The sequence below is a fragment of the Chelonia mydas genome, chromosome 1, assembly GCF_015237465.2.
Source record: "Chelonia mydas isolate rCheMyd1 chromosome 1, rCheMyd1.pri.v2, whole genome shotgun sequence".
NCBI lineage: Eukaryota > Metazoa > Chordata > Testudines > Cheloniidae > Chelonia > Chelonia mydas.
In genome coordinates this window covers 201918823-201935299 of record NC_057849.1, presented here as the reverse complement: position 1 = coordinate 201935299, position 16477 = coordinate 201918823, and the positions used below count along the sequence as shown (strand labels likewise).

At 45.6% G+C, this 16477-nt stretch overlaps 1 protein-coding gene and 1 long non-coding RNA gene across 2 annotated transcripts in view; one reads left to right on the top strand and one right to left on the bottom strand.

Moving 5' to 3' along the window:
- Positions 1-3939: 3939 nt before the first annotated feature.
- Positions 3940-11768, bottom strand: NDUFB4 (NADH:ubiquinone oxidoreductase subunit B4). The gene is made up of 3 exons (XM_037909741.2): positions 11504-11768; positions 6006-6152; positions 3940-4121 (listed from the first exon to the last, which is right to left on the bottom strand). The coding sequence occupies exons 1-3, from the start codon at positions 11699-11701 to the stop codon at positions 4059-4061; spliced, it is 408 nt and encodes a 135-aa protein (XP_037765669.1). The 5' UTR covers positions 11702-11768; the 3' UTR covers positions 3940-4058.
- LOC122464180 overlaps positions 11763-16477 on the top strand; it is a 69075-nt gene continuing 64360 nt past the window's right edge. Inside the window, exon 1 of the long non-coding RNA XR_006288111.1 lies at positions 11763-12083. This is a non-coding gene — a long non-coding RNA (uncharacterized LOC122464180). The remainder of the gene's footprint in view (positions 12084-16477) is intronic.

Sequence of the window (16477 nt, the reverse complement as noted above, 5' to 3'; positions counted from 1 at the left end):
CCTGCGTATCTAGCCTTGAACTGCCCCCCCAGTTCTGAGCTTTCAAGTATCCAGTTAAAGTGTCAGAGCTGCAATGCCCATGCCTTGGGACTCCCCCAGCGGGTGGGGTGGGGTGAAATCTGTGCCTTGTACCGAAGTGAGAGAGTGGTAGACTTCCTCTCTCAGGACACTTATGAAAATATGACACGTTTTTCACAGGGGGGATGCTCAGGAGCAACGATTTATTAAACAATACTCAAGGAATGATCTTTCAGCGAGAGGGTAAGAATAAAGAATAGGAGTTAGAGAAACCAGCCAGGTCCAGTCTTAAATCCAGCAGACCTACTGCCAATCAAGGGAAGGTTACCCTTCCAATGACACATGGCCCAACCTTCAGCACCTACTAACACATTATCCTTTCCCAGCAACTTTTGTCTGGGTTTGTCAGCACTCAGGCTGGGATCCACAAAGCAACCTAGGCACATAAACCTCAGTTCTAGGCACCACTGTGGTGCACAAAACTCCTTGGCTGCTGCTGAACCCTGTAGGTGCCTAAACTCACTCAGTGTCTGAATTTTTGCAGGCAAAGTTCCCTAGGCACATAAGTATCTGCCACTGGGCCCGTGTACTGCTGCCTCCCTCTAGGCATCTCTCTTGCCTAAGCCTCAGAGCAATTCATGAATTGGAGGAGGGATAAGTGTTTGGCCACCTAAATTGTGTGCGGGGTGTGACCAGGTAGGCATGCTCAGAGGCTGCTGAACTCCACCCAAAATAGGTGGGGGGGGGGGGGGGAGGAAAAAAGACAAGTTCCCTTAGCCTAGTGGTTAGGGTACTCACCCAGAATATGGGACACCCCAGATTCAAGCCCCTCCCCCCTTCATTGGATAAGGCTTTTAACATGCAGTGAATTGGTTATTACAACCTTGACTCCCCATTGCTTTGTGGGGAGGACCTTATAGCAGCTTAGCTTGATTCTTTACCAATTACTGGAGAACATGCAGACCAAACAAGTGCCCCCGCAAGATGTTGCACCCATTTAACTAAATCTGTTTCTAAACCAATTCAGTTAAATCAGTACAATTTTCCTATGTAGACAAAGCCTGATTTGTTGAGTCCACTAGAGCAAGAGGAGAACCCAGAGCACATATCTGGGATTGAAGCAGTTTAACAAGCCCCCTTGACAGCAATAATTTACACGCCTTACTTAGAGAAGAGGGGCATACACATATCACAACTTATTTGCCAGAAGAGGGAGAGAGAAATGTAAATGGTCTAGTGCGTAGAGCACAGGATTTGGCATCAGGACACCTATGGGTTTTGTTTGTTTAGTCACTGCCAACAATGAGCTTGACCCTGTGCAAGATGTTTGGCTAGAATATGTTTTGTACATGCAGAGTATTATTACATAATATCCACCATGCAGCACGTGTGCTAAAATAGAAAACTCAGAAAAGGCCATTTACCAACAATCAACAATCAATTTGCCAGAAGGATTCAATTCACTGAACCAGCCCAGGGTGAAACTAAGGACTTGTCTACAGATGGATTTGTTCCAGATTAATTTTGAAAGTGGGTTAAGCCAGGAACAAGGCATTCTTGTTCTGGAATGAGTGTCCACACATGGCATTGTTCAGGAATTGCTACTGTACTTTAAATTCATACCCTCCCTTAATCAGCATTAACTTTCAAGCATAGACACACCCTAAACCAAAATGCTCTAGGGACTGAATGGAAAGTTTTTGTTCTCTCATTGCAGGGCTAACCCATGAGAGCCATAGACTATTTACCTGCTTGAAACTCCCCTGCTATAGGCACATCTCTATCGCTGACACTGGAAGTTATGGGCAAATTAGGCATGCAACAAGGTGTTTTTACACTTGCTCACTCTCCTCCCCAAATTTCTGATCGGAAATATCTTTTCTAATATCTCCACCTCAACTGCAGCCTGGCAACAACTCAAGCTCTGGCAGCACAATGTGCTCCTCACAAGGAACTGAAAAGGCAGCTTGGAGAACTCTGATTTTCTTTCAGAGAAAGAAACAACAGGCCAGTCTAGCTCCAAGCACCAAACTCCAGTTAATGGGGAGTAACCTCATTCCCTCTGAGCTATGCAGAGAGGGGCTAAGGCACATGTATTAGCAAACCAATTGGAAATACTCCCTCCTCGAGTGACCAGAGGCATCATATTCTTCTGCAACCCCTACTGAGCAATTTGTACAGCTGGCCTGAAACAAATACAGCTGCAAGGGAGAATTTACATGTGGCAACTGAAGGCCCAATTAGCTGAGGAAATGGGTCCCGAGAGATCATATCAGTTTGTGGCAGCAGGTGGTGGATCATTTAGCATGCTCAGACAAGCACTGTGGGCAAATCTTTCTTTCCCTAAATACCACTTTCTTCATGCATTCATACCTTTCCTTTCACTGACCCACGGCTATATTTTTTTATGTCATTTGGGAGGGGGAGTCTGTTGTAGAAACAGTTTTGGAAAGGGAACAATCTGCATTTGCTTTATTTAACCTAGCTGGAGAACATAGGAGGGAGCTGGGTCAGAGAGAATAAACTAAGGAGCAGACTGGAGACAGGCTACAGCTCTGCATAGCTGCTGAACAGCTCCAGTGCCTGCTAATCAGTGAGGAAGAAGAGCACAGATTTCACCTCTGTCAAAATGGGAAATACTACAAATCTCAGAAGAGCAGGGTTTTGATGCATGAATGCTGTGTAACAGGAGCAGGAAAGGGAGAGAAGTAAAAGCACGTTCAGCCACTTCTGGCAAAGGAGACTGCAAGGGACTTGCTCCTTTTTGCTGCAGGAAGAAGCAGCACAAGTGTGTTCTTGCTTGTGTTTTACCTCAGTAATATCAAGGGCATCAAGTCTGGTCTTGCTGTAGGGCCTCTCTCAAGTGTTTAAATCAAATAAGTGTTTTCTATTGTTTAGACTGGGGTGATAGCATCTAGAGGCCAAACAAAAAAACTAAGTTATAAAAAGTCAATTCCTCTCAATTTTCACTCACTCAGTATTTGTGATTTCAGATTCCTATTAGTTCTCAAGTCATCCAGGGCCAACTACACCTGTATTTCTAATGCAAAGAATAAGCTGAAAAGACACTATTTTCAGGCCTTTTATGTCCACAATGTAAGGAAGCAAAAAGGCACAAAAACCCACTTCTTTTCCTCAGCATGCCCTGTAACTAAGCTGTTTTTGAAGCAGCACCGTTATCCATAGATTTTAAAAAGACTTTGCACATATTTGTTCACAAAACCCTCACGAGGTGTCCTCTTTACCTTCTGTAAAAATGAGCAGAGGTGAAATGACAGTGAGTCAATGGCAAATGGGAACAGAACCTGCATCTTATTTCCTGTCTCACTATTTCAGGGGTTCCTGTGAATGAGAAAGTGTGGTTGGTCAAAATGTGAAAGTTCTGAGCTCACGCCGAGTTGGACCCAGCAATCCTTATGCAAGAAGAGATCCCATGAAATCATTGAGAAATGTACCAGAGTACAGGCTTCTGTTTTACTGGGGAAAAAATGGAAAATTAATCTGAGTTGGTTTAATGTGAGGCTGGCTGCTCTGAGAGAAAGCAGCCAGGCAGTTTTCTAACCTGCTCTGCCCATCTAATGAATTGTTCAAAATATGAAGTTAGAAGTTGCCCATTATTTGATTACAGTGAATACAACTACATAACTAAACTGAGTCCAAGACAAAATCTGAAAACACAACGAGACAGCCACTCAGATAATTTCTTGGACTTACTTGATGCTTTAATTAATTTAGCTATACATTTTAAAATTCTTCCTGAGGCTACTCTTAGACAGAGGCATGTGAGTCTCACGGATTAAATGGAAACACTGAACATGCATCCAAGGGAACAAAGTAATGTATTTTTAAAACTCTTATACATTCTATCTGTAATTCGATTGATTTCAGTTTTAGACAAGAAGATTCTGCAGTAAGTCATGATCCTATGACTAATATAAAGTTTATTGTGATAGAGGATTAGTCTTTTCATCAATGTACAATACACAGCGCTTTCTATGAATAGCCCAACTGCAGCACTGCAACATCCAGTTCCCAGGGACTTAGGAGCTGAGAGCGAATGGTCGCTGGTACTTGCCTTCCTGGATAAGTTTCTCTTTACGATCCTATATTGAGAAGGAAAAAAAAAAATCACTATCCCATGGAAAGAAGAGATATGCTCCATGGCACAGACTGATCTTCAAGGAGAAAGGGCTCACTAGTTCTTAAGCACAGAAGCTAGAGACAGCACCAATTAAACAGCACTCTAGAAACAGCTGTGAGGACAAAATATCCTGTCATTCCCCTGTGCACATCAGCCAGGAATGCAATACATCCAAATGCAGAAGCAGCTGTGTGGCTCATCCCCTCATAAACAAAGTGATGGACAGAGATGGAATAAACCTCTATTAAGGCACATATATCCCACTTCCATTAGCCAGTGAGGACCGTTCCCTATGATGTATTCTCTCCAAGGCTTTGTCCTGACTAATTTAAAACATCTTAACTTGATGGGGCTTCCACCCCTTCACTTGGGTGAATAACCAACAGTTTAATATATTTCACTGTCAGGAAAAAAAAAAAATTACTTGATGTTCTTCCTACATTTTTCTTTGTCCACTTTTCACCCTCATTATATCACCTTGCACCACCTTATTATTTATATTGTGTTAGCAACCAGGAGTCCCAGTCATGAACTAGGACCCCATTGTGCTAGGTGCAATACAAACAGAACAGAGAGACTGTCAACTTTTTGGGGTAGGGACAATCTAAGTAACCAGAACCAATCACCTCCCATCTTGATGTTTACACCCTTAGTACTTTGGAGAAAGGGGGTAATTTGCTGCCTCCCTCCATAAAGGAACTGGCAAGGTAACCCACAGAACTATTTTGTGATAAAGTTGAAAGCTTTAAATATCCCATCAGCGTGTGCAGGCTTCGATTATATTCAGCCAATTTCATATTACAGTTTCCTGTGCCTGGCGAATGCTGAAGCATTTGGATTGCAAGACACTGCAGGGGATGTTCATATTCAACCAAAAAGTGTTTGAAGTTGCATAACAATCCACCAACAGGTTCTGTAAAAACTTACTATTAGAGGGGTAGCCGTATTAGCCTGTATCCACAAAAAAAACAAGGAGTCTTTAAGGTGCCAGTGGACTAACAGATTTATTTGGGCATAAGCTTTCGTGGGTAAAAAAACCCACTTCTTCAGATGCCCAAATAAATCTGTTAGTCTTTAAGGTGCCACCGGACTCCTCATTGTAAAAACTTAAATTCTGTATTTTGGACTCCACCTACAAGATACTGTCCCTTTAAAAAAAAAATTATGGGTAATTTAAATTTGCACTTCTTCCCAATCAGAGATTTGACTGGACAATCAGGGTTTTATTTCCTTTTTTAAGATACACAACAGCTTTTCACATCAGTGGCAGCTTTGGTTAAACGTTAGATGTCACTTTCCCCAAAATCTGAACATATTGGAAGTATTCTAACACTGGTCAGAATTTTACAGTGCCAATTTTCGGAGGCAAGAGAGGGATTAAGGTAGCAGCTCCTAAAAATAAATAAATAAATCAGATTAACAGAGAGACCTTCCCTAAATTATTTCATGGGATAGAGGAAACGAACGAACGAACCGTCCAGAAGGTCCTTGCCAGCTCGGTCATCTACGAGTTGACAGATAAAATACATGTGTTCTAAAAACTCAATTAGCTGCTAATTATTCTTAAAAACCTCTCTTGCAGTTTGCTTACATAAATGATATTACGAGCCCTCTTACAACAGAAGAAAAACAAGCCCCTTGGCCAAACAAAAACCACCCACATCTGTGGGCATAAGACAGCACTCTTAGAAGATGCAATCAGTCCCTAGTGCTTTGGGGTAGTCCTCCCTGCACTAGTTTTCTACCCTCAGGAACAGGTGTTCTGCTCAGCTACTCCCCCATGTATGCACATACATTATAGCTTTGTTTTTATTAAAAGCTGTACATGCCTAGTCAACAAACTTACTCTGTCAGCTTTGAGGACATACCACCAGAAGAAAATGGGTCCTAACCCAAACAACGCACCCAACAGGGAAGTCTTGGGAGTGGGCCGGAAATTGGGGTAAATGTTGTACGATCTAGCATAGGTCCAACGGAGCATGGCAGGATCCTCCTAAATTGAAGGCAATGCACAGTGAACAATGTTAAGTTGCAGAACTATGAACATTAGCAAGCTTAGGGTTGGACATTTGACTGATTCAAAAACAAGTAGTCAGTTGGGCAGTGAAACAATGTTAAAAATGGTCAAATATTTTAAACACACTAGTTTATCAGAACAGTAACTAAAAGGAGTCAGACTTCACGGTCTCCAATAGGATTACCATTACTTATGCCTAATTACAACATATAATTTACTTAAACAGTTATTTTAACTCAGAAAAATGTCAAATGAAATTAATTTCTGAACCTTTTTAGCAACAGTAAATTAGCATTTAAATGTGAACGTTATTCTAGACTGAACAGTGACAAAAGAAATTAAATTAAAACAGAAAAAAAAACCCAGCACCTATAAAAGGAAGAAAGGCACTTTTAATTGCACTTATGCAAGGCAGGCAGCAGGCCAACTCTTCAAGCATCTTGCTCTGTTATCTTTTTTCTTTGTCAGCTTCAACTGCTTCTTCTTCCTCTTCTTCTGCCATTTTCTCTTCTAATATTAAATTGTGATACATGGTTACCAGCTTCCCAGCAATGTAAGTCTTCAGTCTATTTCTGGTTGTTGAATGGATGATTTTCAAACCAACCAATTTCATTCTGGACATGCAGTCATACACAGAAGTACGAAACATTTCTGCCACTGTAATTAAGAGTACATGGAGGACAACTCTCTCCACTCTGATGAAGGAGCAAGCTGTTTTGATTCAACTTCTGGAATTGCACTCTACATTGTTTTACAACTGAACAGGCTGCTTCTTGCTTTATAGATTTGCTACCTCCATCAGAACTGTTTGTCTGTTTATATAGCCTTTAAAATTTGCACAGCCACAACATCACAAGCTCAATCAAAATTCATCATTAGAAAGCTCTTGGCCCTGGAAGCATGGATCAAGAAGGTAGGCAGCATTATGCGTGTGAGTGATGACTTGATTTTTCTGTGATATTATTTAGTCTATTTTCTTCTGTCGTGAGACTTCTGAACCAGTCCACTTACAAATAAGTTTTTTTTAACAGTCAGAAACTGTTCTTTGCATCACACAGTTTAGCAATATCATTTTCTGTATTCTGCAAGGACTGAGCTACAGTTCAAACAGTGAAATAGTTTTGAGTTTGGCATCCAAAAGATAGTCATCAAGAAACTCAGTATGGATTACTTGGGGTTGAAAGCCAATTACCCCTTCTTCAACAGTAGCTGATTGAAGAGCCCTCTTGCATACATGAAGATCTTTGAGACATTTAATAGAAGATACCCACTGAGTATGACAAGGCTTATTCTGTGCGGATGAAATTGTCAGATCTTTAGTATCACCAGTGAAAAGCTGCATTGTACAGGCAGCAGCACATCCATAACACAGAAGGCGTGGATACATATTTATCAACAAAGCCAAAGCAGTTTTCATATTAGCTGCATTATTTATTGACCCATAGCAGTGATACTTTTGTTTAGTAAGGGAGAGGCTTACTGGCTGTACATCTGTTGCAGGAGAAGTTTCAATGACTGTGAGCCCTCCTTTCCTTCCCCCACTTCCGTCTTGATTTAATTTCCATATGTTTGTCTAATCACTTTAGAGTGCTGGCTCTTTGGGGCAGGGACCCTGCTTAACTTGTTCAATGCGCTCTGTAAACTGCCACGTACAGTAGTGGCCTGGTATCCACAAAGATACACACTGTATGCATGTTTGTTCTAGAAGATTCTAGCAATTCAAGATGCTCAACTTTCAGTTTACCTCCGACCCCCACAACAAGTGTCATTAGTATGTAGTAAAGAGAGGAATGAAGACATTTAAGTAGGCTTGCTAACAAACAGCACCATGATGTAACCAAAAAGGTAGACCACCACCTACATCAGGTCATTCTTGTTGGAATATCTGACAATATTTGACAGTGATCAAATAATAGGCAGTCAACTGACTGGCTTGCCAACCCTAAGCCAGCCTTCTCTGGGAAATGAGAATTCTAGTTAAAACAGAGAAAAATTAAAGTCCAACTGACTTTTCACTATAAATGCATTTACCTGTTTCATTACTCCCAGCATCGGAGGGTGAAGCTAAAACTTGTTAGTTCCACTTTTGGGTTCTCAAAGCTTTGGGGTTTCAATTCCCAGCATTGCAGGGGTGGTTTATACAGAAACCAGAGAACTATTTTAAAATTCATTTTTTGTTAAAGCTCATTCATAAGGAGGCAGCTTACTCCACAAAGGGGCTCTGAGGATTCATTAGTTCACATTTATACAGCCATCTTGAAGCTGAAGAGCTAGGTAACAGCTGTGTATTTATGTGGTTTATGATATATAGCCAATGAAACACAGTTTATCATTTTAACCCCCACTCTTATTGAAAAGGATCTTATTGAAGGAGACAAATCACCTAGAGGATAGAACAGTCCACTGGAAGTCAATAATTAGCGTTCTAGCCTCTGCTCAGACACCAGCTCTATAGCACTGGACATTCATTCCCTCTACATTTGTTTTGTCCACTTAACTACAACACAAAGCGGTGTACTGACATGGCCAAGGTCACACAAAGGATCAATGGCTTTGCCAGGAAGAGAACACAGGTCTGACTATTCCCTGTTCTACATCTTAGCTTCTTGACCATTTTGCCTCTAAAAATAAAAACATGAATGAGGCTTAAAAGGCAATCTCCAAGTCTCCTTGAGTTCACAAGAGATGGGGCAGGGACATAAGTGAAAATGAGTGAATTTGAGACAGCCCTTTTCTGTGCCTAAAAGGGATGGATTCTCCCATTGCTTTGACGGATAAGCGTTCAGCTAGTGCTGACTTGAGTTCTCAATTTATTTTTATGGCTTCTCAGTGGGAAGCAAGTCTAATCCTGAACTTGCAAACGTAGTTGCATGTCTTACAAGTGTAATTATTGTCGGGGGGGGAGTTAGAGGCATTGTCCTTACGATGTGCTCTCTTCTCCAGCAGAGAGCTCACACACCACTCCTCAGAAGCGAACACAGGCTTATGGCACAGACCTCTCCATCTGGGCCTGTCCAGCGCAACAAGTTCCCAGGTTTTAATGTCTATCTTGCATGCTTTGAGATTGGCCTTCAAGGTGTCTTTATATCTGAGGATAAGCTGACCCTTAGAATGGGCTCCTATGTTCAGCTGGCTGTAGAGCACTGCTTTCGGTATACGGGAAACCTCCATGCAGACACACGTCTGACCCAATGAAGTTGAGCCCTGATGAGCATGATCTTGATGCCAGGGATTTGTCACCTCTCAAGGACTTCAGTATTGTGGATTCTGTCCTCCCACTTGATGTTGCAGGTGGATCTTAGGCAGCCAAGGTGGAAGCTTTCCAGCTGTTTGATGTGATGTTGGTAGAGCATCCACGTCTTGCAGCCATAAAGGAGTTAGGTGAGTACAACAGTGGGGTAGATTTTTACCTTGGTTCTGAGGCAGACTCCATGCTCCCTAAGGAGCCTGCAAAATGCCAGACTGACCATTGCCAGGAGCTGAGTGATCTCATTGTCCAACATGGTGTTGCTGGAAAGTGTGCTACTCAGGCATCAGAATTTCCTGAGCTAACTGAGTGGCATGTTGTCAATTGTGATGAGGGGATCAGGGCGCTCATGATGCTAGCTAGTACATAACCTCCATCTTTTTCAGGCTGATGGTGAAACTGAAGCATTCTGAGGCATAGGCAAAGAGGTCCATGATAAATTGAATGGCCATCAGCGTGTGTGCAATGAGGGGACAGTCATCAACAAACAGGAGCTCTCTTAATAGCTGTTTGATTACCTTGGTGCAGGCCCTGAGTCACTGTAGATTGGCTAGACCCCCATCCAACCTGAACCAAATATGTACACTTCTGTCAAACACAGGTGTGGCTGAAATGACAATAGTAAAGAAGACTTGGGCCACTGTTTGGTGCCATAGGTGGCATGGAAGGCTTCTGATGAATTCCAACACTCCATCACCCCAACATCATGAAATGAACAGAGGACAGCAATTGTCTTCTCTGGGCAACCAAATTTATGAAGGAGTTTCCATATGCCCTTGCAATTCACCATGCCGAAGATCATAGTTCTGTTCCTGAACCGTCTCTCGCATTTTTCAGGCTGCAAAAATCATGTCCATGTTGCCAATGCCAGCATGAAAGCCACACTGTGACTCTGGATACACTAAGTTCAGTAGGTGACAGATGAGCCTATTGAGGACAACATGTGCAAGGATCTTCCCTGCTATAAACAGCAGTGAAATGCCACAAAGATTGTCATAGCCAGATATACATCCCTTCCTTTTGTCTAGATGGACTGTGAAAGCATCCTTATATTCCTGGGGCAAAGTACCCTGTTCCCATATAGTCTTGAAAAGTGAGTTTCCTGATCAGGTGGGTACCTCCACATGTTTATGCTGCCAGTGGAAGGCTGTCAGGGCCTGGATGCCTGTGGACAGCTGCTCAATGGCCTTAGTAATCTCATCTAAAGAAGGGGCCATGGACAGTTCCTCCAGGATAGAATGCTGCAGGAATGGGTTGATAGCTTTGCTGGACATAGTCTCCTGAACTGTCAATCCATTATCAAAGTCTAAAATAGGAATTGATGAAAGCTACAATGGGGTTGACATGATTGCACCTAGCTTGCTTTTAATCGCACAGGTGATAGAGCCTGAGGCTTGCTCTACACACAGCTTTGCACCAGTTCAACTAAAGTTGTGATGTTGTGCTGATTTAGCTAAGTGGGTGTGAAGTTCTACATTAGTCTAGCAGTTCTTTTGCTAAACTGGTGCAACCTGACACCTTTAGTAAAAGTGACTGGGCTTAGACCAGCTCTCCAATCTATTCAAGTGGGGACTGTGGTAGGACTTGCTAGTCAGCACACAGCAGCCCTGCTAGCAGCCACCAAAGGCGCAAAGGCAGAGGGCCCGCAGAGCATGGGCAGGTCACACAGATCAGGGCACAAGGCACCAGGGGGAGCGGCGGGAACCACGGCCCCACTTCAAGGGCACGGTTTCGGAAGGAAGCTCCCCACGTTACACGCACGCAGGGCAGGCCAGGTGGGCGCCGCGGGCTGCTCTGGGCCAGGGCCCCAGGATGTGGCACTTGCTCCCCCGCGGACACTGACAGAGCTGAAGCCGGAGCCGCTCTGGGGGAGGCCCAGGATACGCTGCCGGGGTAGGAGGGTTAATGCGGCAGGGCGGTCGCAGGCAGAGGCCGGGCTGCAGCCCCACGGCGGGTCCCGTCCCGGCGCGCCCCCGCGGGCAGCCCCGAGCTGCGCAGAGAAGAGCCCCGGGGCTCAGGGGAGCGGGACCCTCCCCCCGCGCTGGGACCCGTCGCCGGGGCGCGGCGCGGCCGGACTCACGATCAGCTCCACGCGGTGCGGGTCGTTGAGCTGCAGCTGGTACTGGCGCTTGAGGCGGGCGCGGAGCGCCAGACGCTCCGCCTCGGCCCGGCGCTTCTCCAGGGACTCGTTGTACTCGGCCGGGTCAAGCACCCGGGGCAGCGAGGCCAGCGGGGCCGGCCGGTAGCCGGAGGTCGAGGAGGAAGAGGGCGCCGCCATTTTTTTTTGAGAGCCTCCCGCACCGCGCAAGAGCGGAAGTGACCTGTACCCCGGAAGTACTGGCCGCGCCGGGCGGGGGAGGGCGCGCGGCGCGGCTCGTTGCTATGGTTACTAAGCGACGCCTGGCCTCGCGCTGGGCCGGGGTGGGGAGCGCGGCAGCAAACGCCCCAGCGTCCGGGACGGTCCCCGCCCTCCCCCTCGGCCGGCGGCCGGAGTGGGAGCAGCCGGGGGTTGGGAGAGCTGGGAGCCGCTCGTGCGTCGCCAGGCCCCGCCAGTGTGTGCCCGGGGCCAGTCACGGGGCCGCGGGCCCAGCGCCCCAAGGCCTGTGAGCCCCTCCCCCGACAGGCCGGGAGGCGCTTCGAGCGCTGCTGGTGAAAGGGGGGTAGGTGAGAGGCGGGTGTTACTGTTCCTTTGCCCTCTGGTTCCCGGGTCCTTAGGAGAAATCCCCGCCCTGGGCCCCGGCTCTTGCTCTGCGTTCACGGGGGCTAGGAGCTTCCTCTTTTTTAAAAAAAAAAGCGTGAGAGTCCCATGCAACTGTCTGATTCCAGCGGCTGCATCTTGCATCGGATGAAGTGAGCTGTAGCTCACGAAAGCTTATGCTCAAATAAATTGGTTAGTCTCTAAGGTGCCCCAAGTCCTCCTCTTTTTGCGGATACAGACTAACACGGCTGTTACTCTGAAACCTGGCTTAAAGAGAAATATTCCATAGCCGCATCAGACTCAGGTCCGGGATAAACTTGCGAGAGTTGGCAACCCCGGCCCCTGCCGAACTCTGATGCAGAGCAGGTGACTTGAGCCAGGAAATAATGATCATTCCTGTCCCTTCCATCCTGTGCAGGGCTGTCCCTAGGCATAGGCAGACTACACCGCTGCGTAGGGCACCATGACATGTGGGGTACCAAATTGCCTCAAACTTCATGGTGCCCTAGGCAGCTGCGTGCTGCATATGCGTCAGCACCAGCGGCCAGCCCTATCCCCCCGCTGGCCCCCCTGCGGGCTGCGCCCACTGCAAGGGGCAGGGCCATCTCTATGGGGATGTGGGGCCCGGGACAATTTCCTCTGCCCCGCCTCTTACTCCTCCCCCCTGCCTCACCCCCGGCCCACCCCCATTCCACCTCTTCCCCCAGCGACCTCGCACTCCACCGGCAGCGGCGGGAAGCGGAGCAACCCAGCCCCAGCCCGCTCCTCTCCACCAGCTCCCAGGGGGCAGTCGTTCCCCCTCCCGTAAACGACGCAGCTGGACCAGGGTGGGGGAAGCAGAGCGGGCTGGGGCCAGGTAGCTCCACTTCCCACCGCTGGTGAGTGCGGGCCCCCTCCCTCAAGCCACACGGCTGGGGCGTGGGGAGCGGAGCAGGCTCTGGCCGAGTCATTCTGCTACTGGTGCTAGCCCTTCCCCTCCCCCCTGCTAATCCCCCCTGGCCGCTCTGGGCCTGTGGGGCCCCCCAAAGTGGCCCCCCACAGCTTCTGCCTCCCCGGCCCCGCAGGCCTTGAGCACAGCCCAGACCCTCCGCGGGCGGGGGAGAGCAGGTGCTCAGGCTGCGTAGGGCACCATAATTGGTAGGGACTGCCCTGCTCCTGTGCATCACACCCTGGTCTCATGCAGGTTGTTGTGCTCAGGACCAAGAGGCAGCACACCAGCTTCTATTCTTGGCATCTTCCCATGAGAGTAAGCTGGGGCACATAAGATTAATGGGAGAATTATTTCAGTGGGACTTCACCTAAGTAAGGGTTGCAAGACGGGTACCTGTGGCAAGTTGCTTTATGATTCAGGTTCCCTATCTGTGAAATATGGGTTATTACAAGAGGGTTTGTGAGGTTAGTTAATAGTTGTAATAGTGGTAAATAGTATCACTGATGCGTTGACACACCATGATGATGCACTAAAGTGTTCACAAATAGCATTATGAGACACCCCCACCCTCTGGAATTCATTACCAGACATCCTTATAATATTGTCATGAATAAGCAACAACCCACAGAGACTGCAGCTATATTCATTCTGAAGGATCTCAAAGCATTTTGAAATTTTAAATTGATTATAAATTACACTATAGTGCACACAGAATCACTTCACCCATCACTGAAACCTCTGGGGCAACACACAGCAGCTACTTAACAGACAGTAGCAACAGCACACAAGTGTTTATGACCAGGAAGTTAAGGAAAATACTGTATCTAATTGAAGCTACAAGGGGGATTTAAGCAGATAGCATATGCCATTTAAAAAAATGCTGTGGTATGCCATGCGTCCAAATACTGTAGTATCATTATTGTCAGCTTCAGTGTTTTGGAGCCTTATATCAGAATACTGTAGTATTTTCTTGTACTGTTAAATACCGGAGATAGAATTCGGCCAGGATAAACACCAAAGTTAAGATCCCAACTCTTGTCAAAAATGTCAAAGGATCTTTATAATCAGTTTTACTTTTCATCCACAAGATGTAGACAGCACCTCCAGAGCCACTGCACCCCTGAAGTTAGTGATCTGCAGTAGCACAGCACCACCTGCTGAATCCCCCAACTGTCTTGATAGTTTAGGAGGCTTTGTAGTAGTATCAGATCTAACTCCATCCAACCATTTGCTTGAAGATGCTACATGTTGTATATCACAGTGTAGTGAGAATATACTGTATTCTGGCAATATGTAGCACAGAATCATAGAAATGTAGGGCTGGACTAGATGACCTTGAGAGGTCATCAGGTCCAGTTCCTTGTGCTGAGACAGGACCACGTAAACCTAGACCATCCCTGACAGGTGTTTGTCTAACCTGTTCTTAAAAACCTCCCATGATGGGGATTCCACAGCCTTCCTTGAAAGCCTGTTCCAGCTCTTAATTATCTTTACAACTGGAAAATTTCTCCTAATATCTAATGTAAATCTCCCTTCCTGCAGATTAAACCCATTACTATTACTTCTGCCTTCAATGGAGATGGAGAACAATTGATCACCATCCTGTTTATAACAGCCCTAAACATATTTGAAGACTTTTATCAGATTCCCCCTCAGTCTTCTTTTCTCAAGACTAAACATGCACAGTTTTTTTTAACTTTTCCTTATAGGTCGGGTTTTCTTAATCTTTCATCAGTTTTGTTGCTTTCTGCTGGACTCTCTTCAGTTTGTCCACATCTTTCCTAAAATGTGGCACCCAGAATTGGATACAATCCTCCAGCTGAGGCCTCATTAGTGCTGAGCAAGTAGGACAATTAACTCCTATGTCTTAACATACAACACTCTTGTTAATACAGCCAAGAATGATATTAGCCTTTTTTGCAACTGCCTCATATTGTTGGCTCATATTCAATTTTGATCCACCATAACCCCCAGATCCTTTTCAGCAGTACTACCATCTAGCCAACTTGCTCCCATTTTGTAGTAGTGCATTTGATTTTTTCTTCCTAGAGTGCAGTACTTTGCACTTGTCTTTCTTGATTTTAATCTTATTAATTTCAGACCAATTCTCTAATTTGTCAACATCGTTCAGAATTCTAATTTTATCCTCCAAAGTGCTTGCAACCCCTCCCAGCTTCATATCATCTGCATATTTTATAAGCATACTCTCCACTTTATTACCAAGTCATTAATGAAAATATTGACAAGTACTGGACCTAGGACTGACCCCTGTGGAGCCCCAGTAAATATGCCCTCCCAGTTTGACAGTGAACCATTGAAAACTACTCTTTGAGTACTGTCTTTCAACCAGTTTTGCACCCCTCTTATAGTAATTTCATCTAGACCAAATTTCCCTCATTTGCTTATGAGAGTGTCGTGGGACTGTCAGAAGCCTTACTGAAATAAAGTTATATCATATTTACTGCTTCTCCCCTATGCGCTATGCCAGTAACTCTGTCAGAGTTGACCCAGGGGAGGCCTGGAGACTGTTCGCATAACAAGTAGGGCTACCCTGTTGCTGGACTCTTTTTATATCCCAAAAGGGTGGACAGAAATACATGATGTGGCTGCAGAGCTGAGTTGTGAGAGGGGCAGACCATTGTGGGTTTGGAGCAACTGTCAACGGTGCCAGGAAAGAGCCTGTTATACCCTTGCTTGACCACAAGGGGGTGCCTGTCGTAAGCAAACGTCCTTCATAGAGGGATGTGGATACTATACTCCTGCAGGAATTCTGCGCCACTGTGCAATGCAGAATTAATGTTTCCTGCAGAATTATTTTTTCCCGCAGAATTTGTGATTTCCGCCCGGCACTCCTGCCCATGCCTGGCACTCCCACTGTCAGCGCGGGGCTGACAGCAGGAGCTGTGATTATATTTTGTTAATTTTACAAATAAAATATGCAGAATTTTGCAGAATTTTAAAATATTGAGTGCAGAATTTTAAATATTTTGGCACAGAATTCCCCCAGGAGTAATAGTAATTGGGAACCACTATTTTGTACTACTTGGAGATTAGTGTTTGGATGTCAAATTATTCTGTACTGACATCAAATAATACTTTGCCTTTCACTAGCAACTTTGGTCTGAGGAACTCAAAGCACTTCAAACACTGGTGAATTTAGCCACAAGCCCCTGTTTGAGGTAGATAGGTGTTTTAACGGAGACAGAGTCATTAATCTGCCCTCCGGACCAGGAATCCCAAGAAGTGTGCTGCTTTCCTGAAGCTAGAATTCAAGCTGTGACTGAGAGTCTTCCGAGACTCATCAAGCCCTCAGATGGCTACCCCTTCCTACTTATCCATGTGGGCACCAATGATACTTCTGAGAATGACCTTGAGCAGATCACTGCAGACTACATAGCTCTGGGAAGAAAGTGTGATGGGGCTGA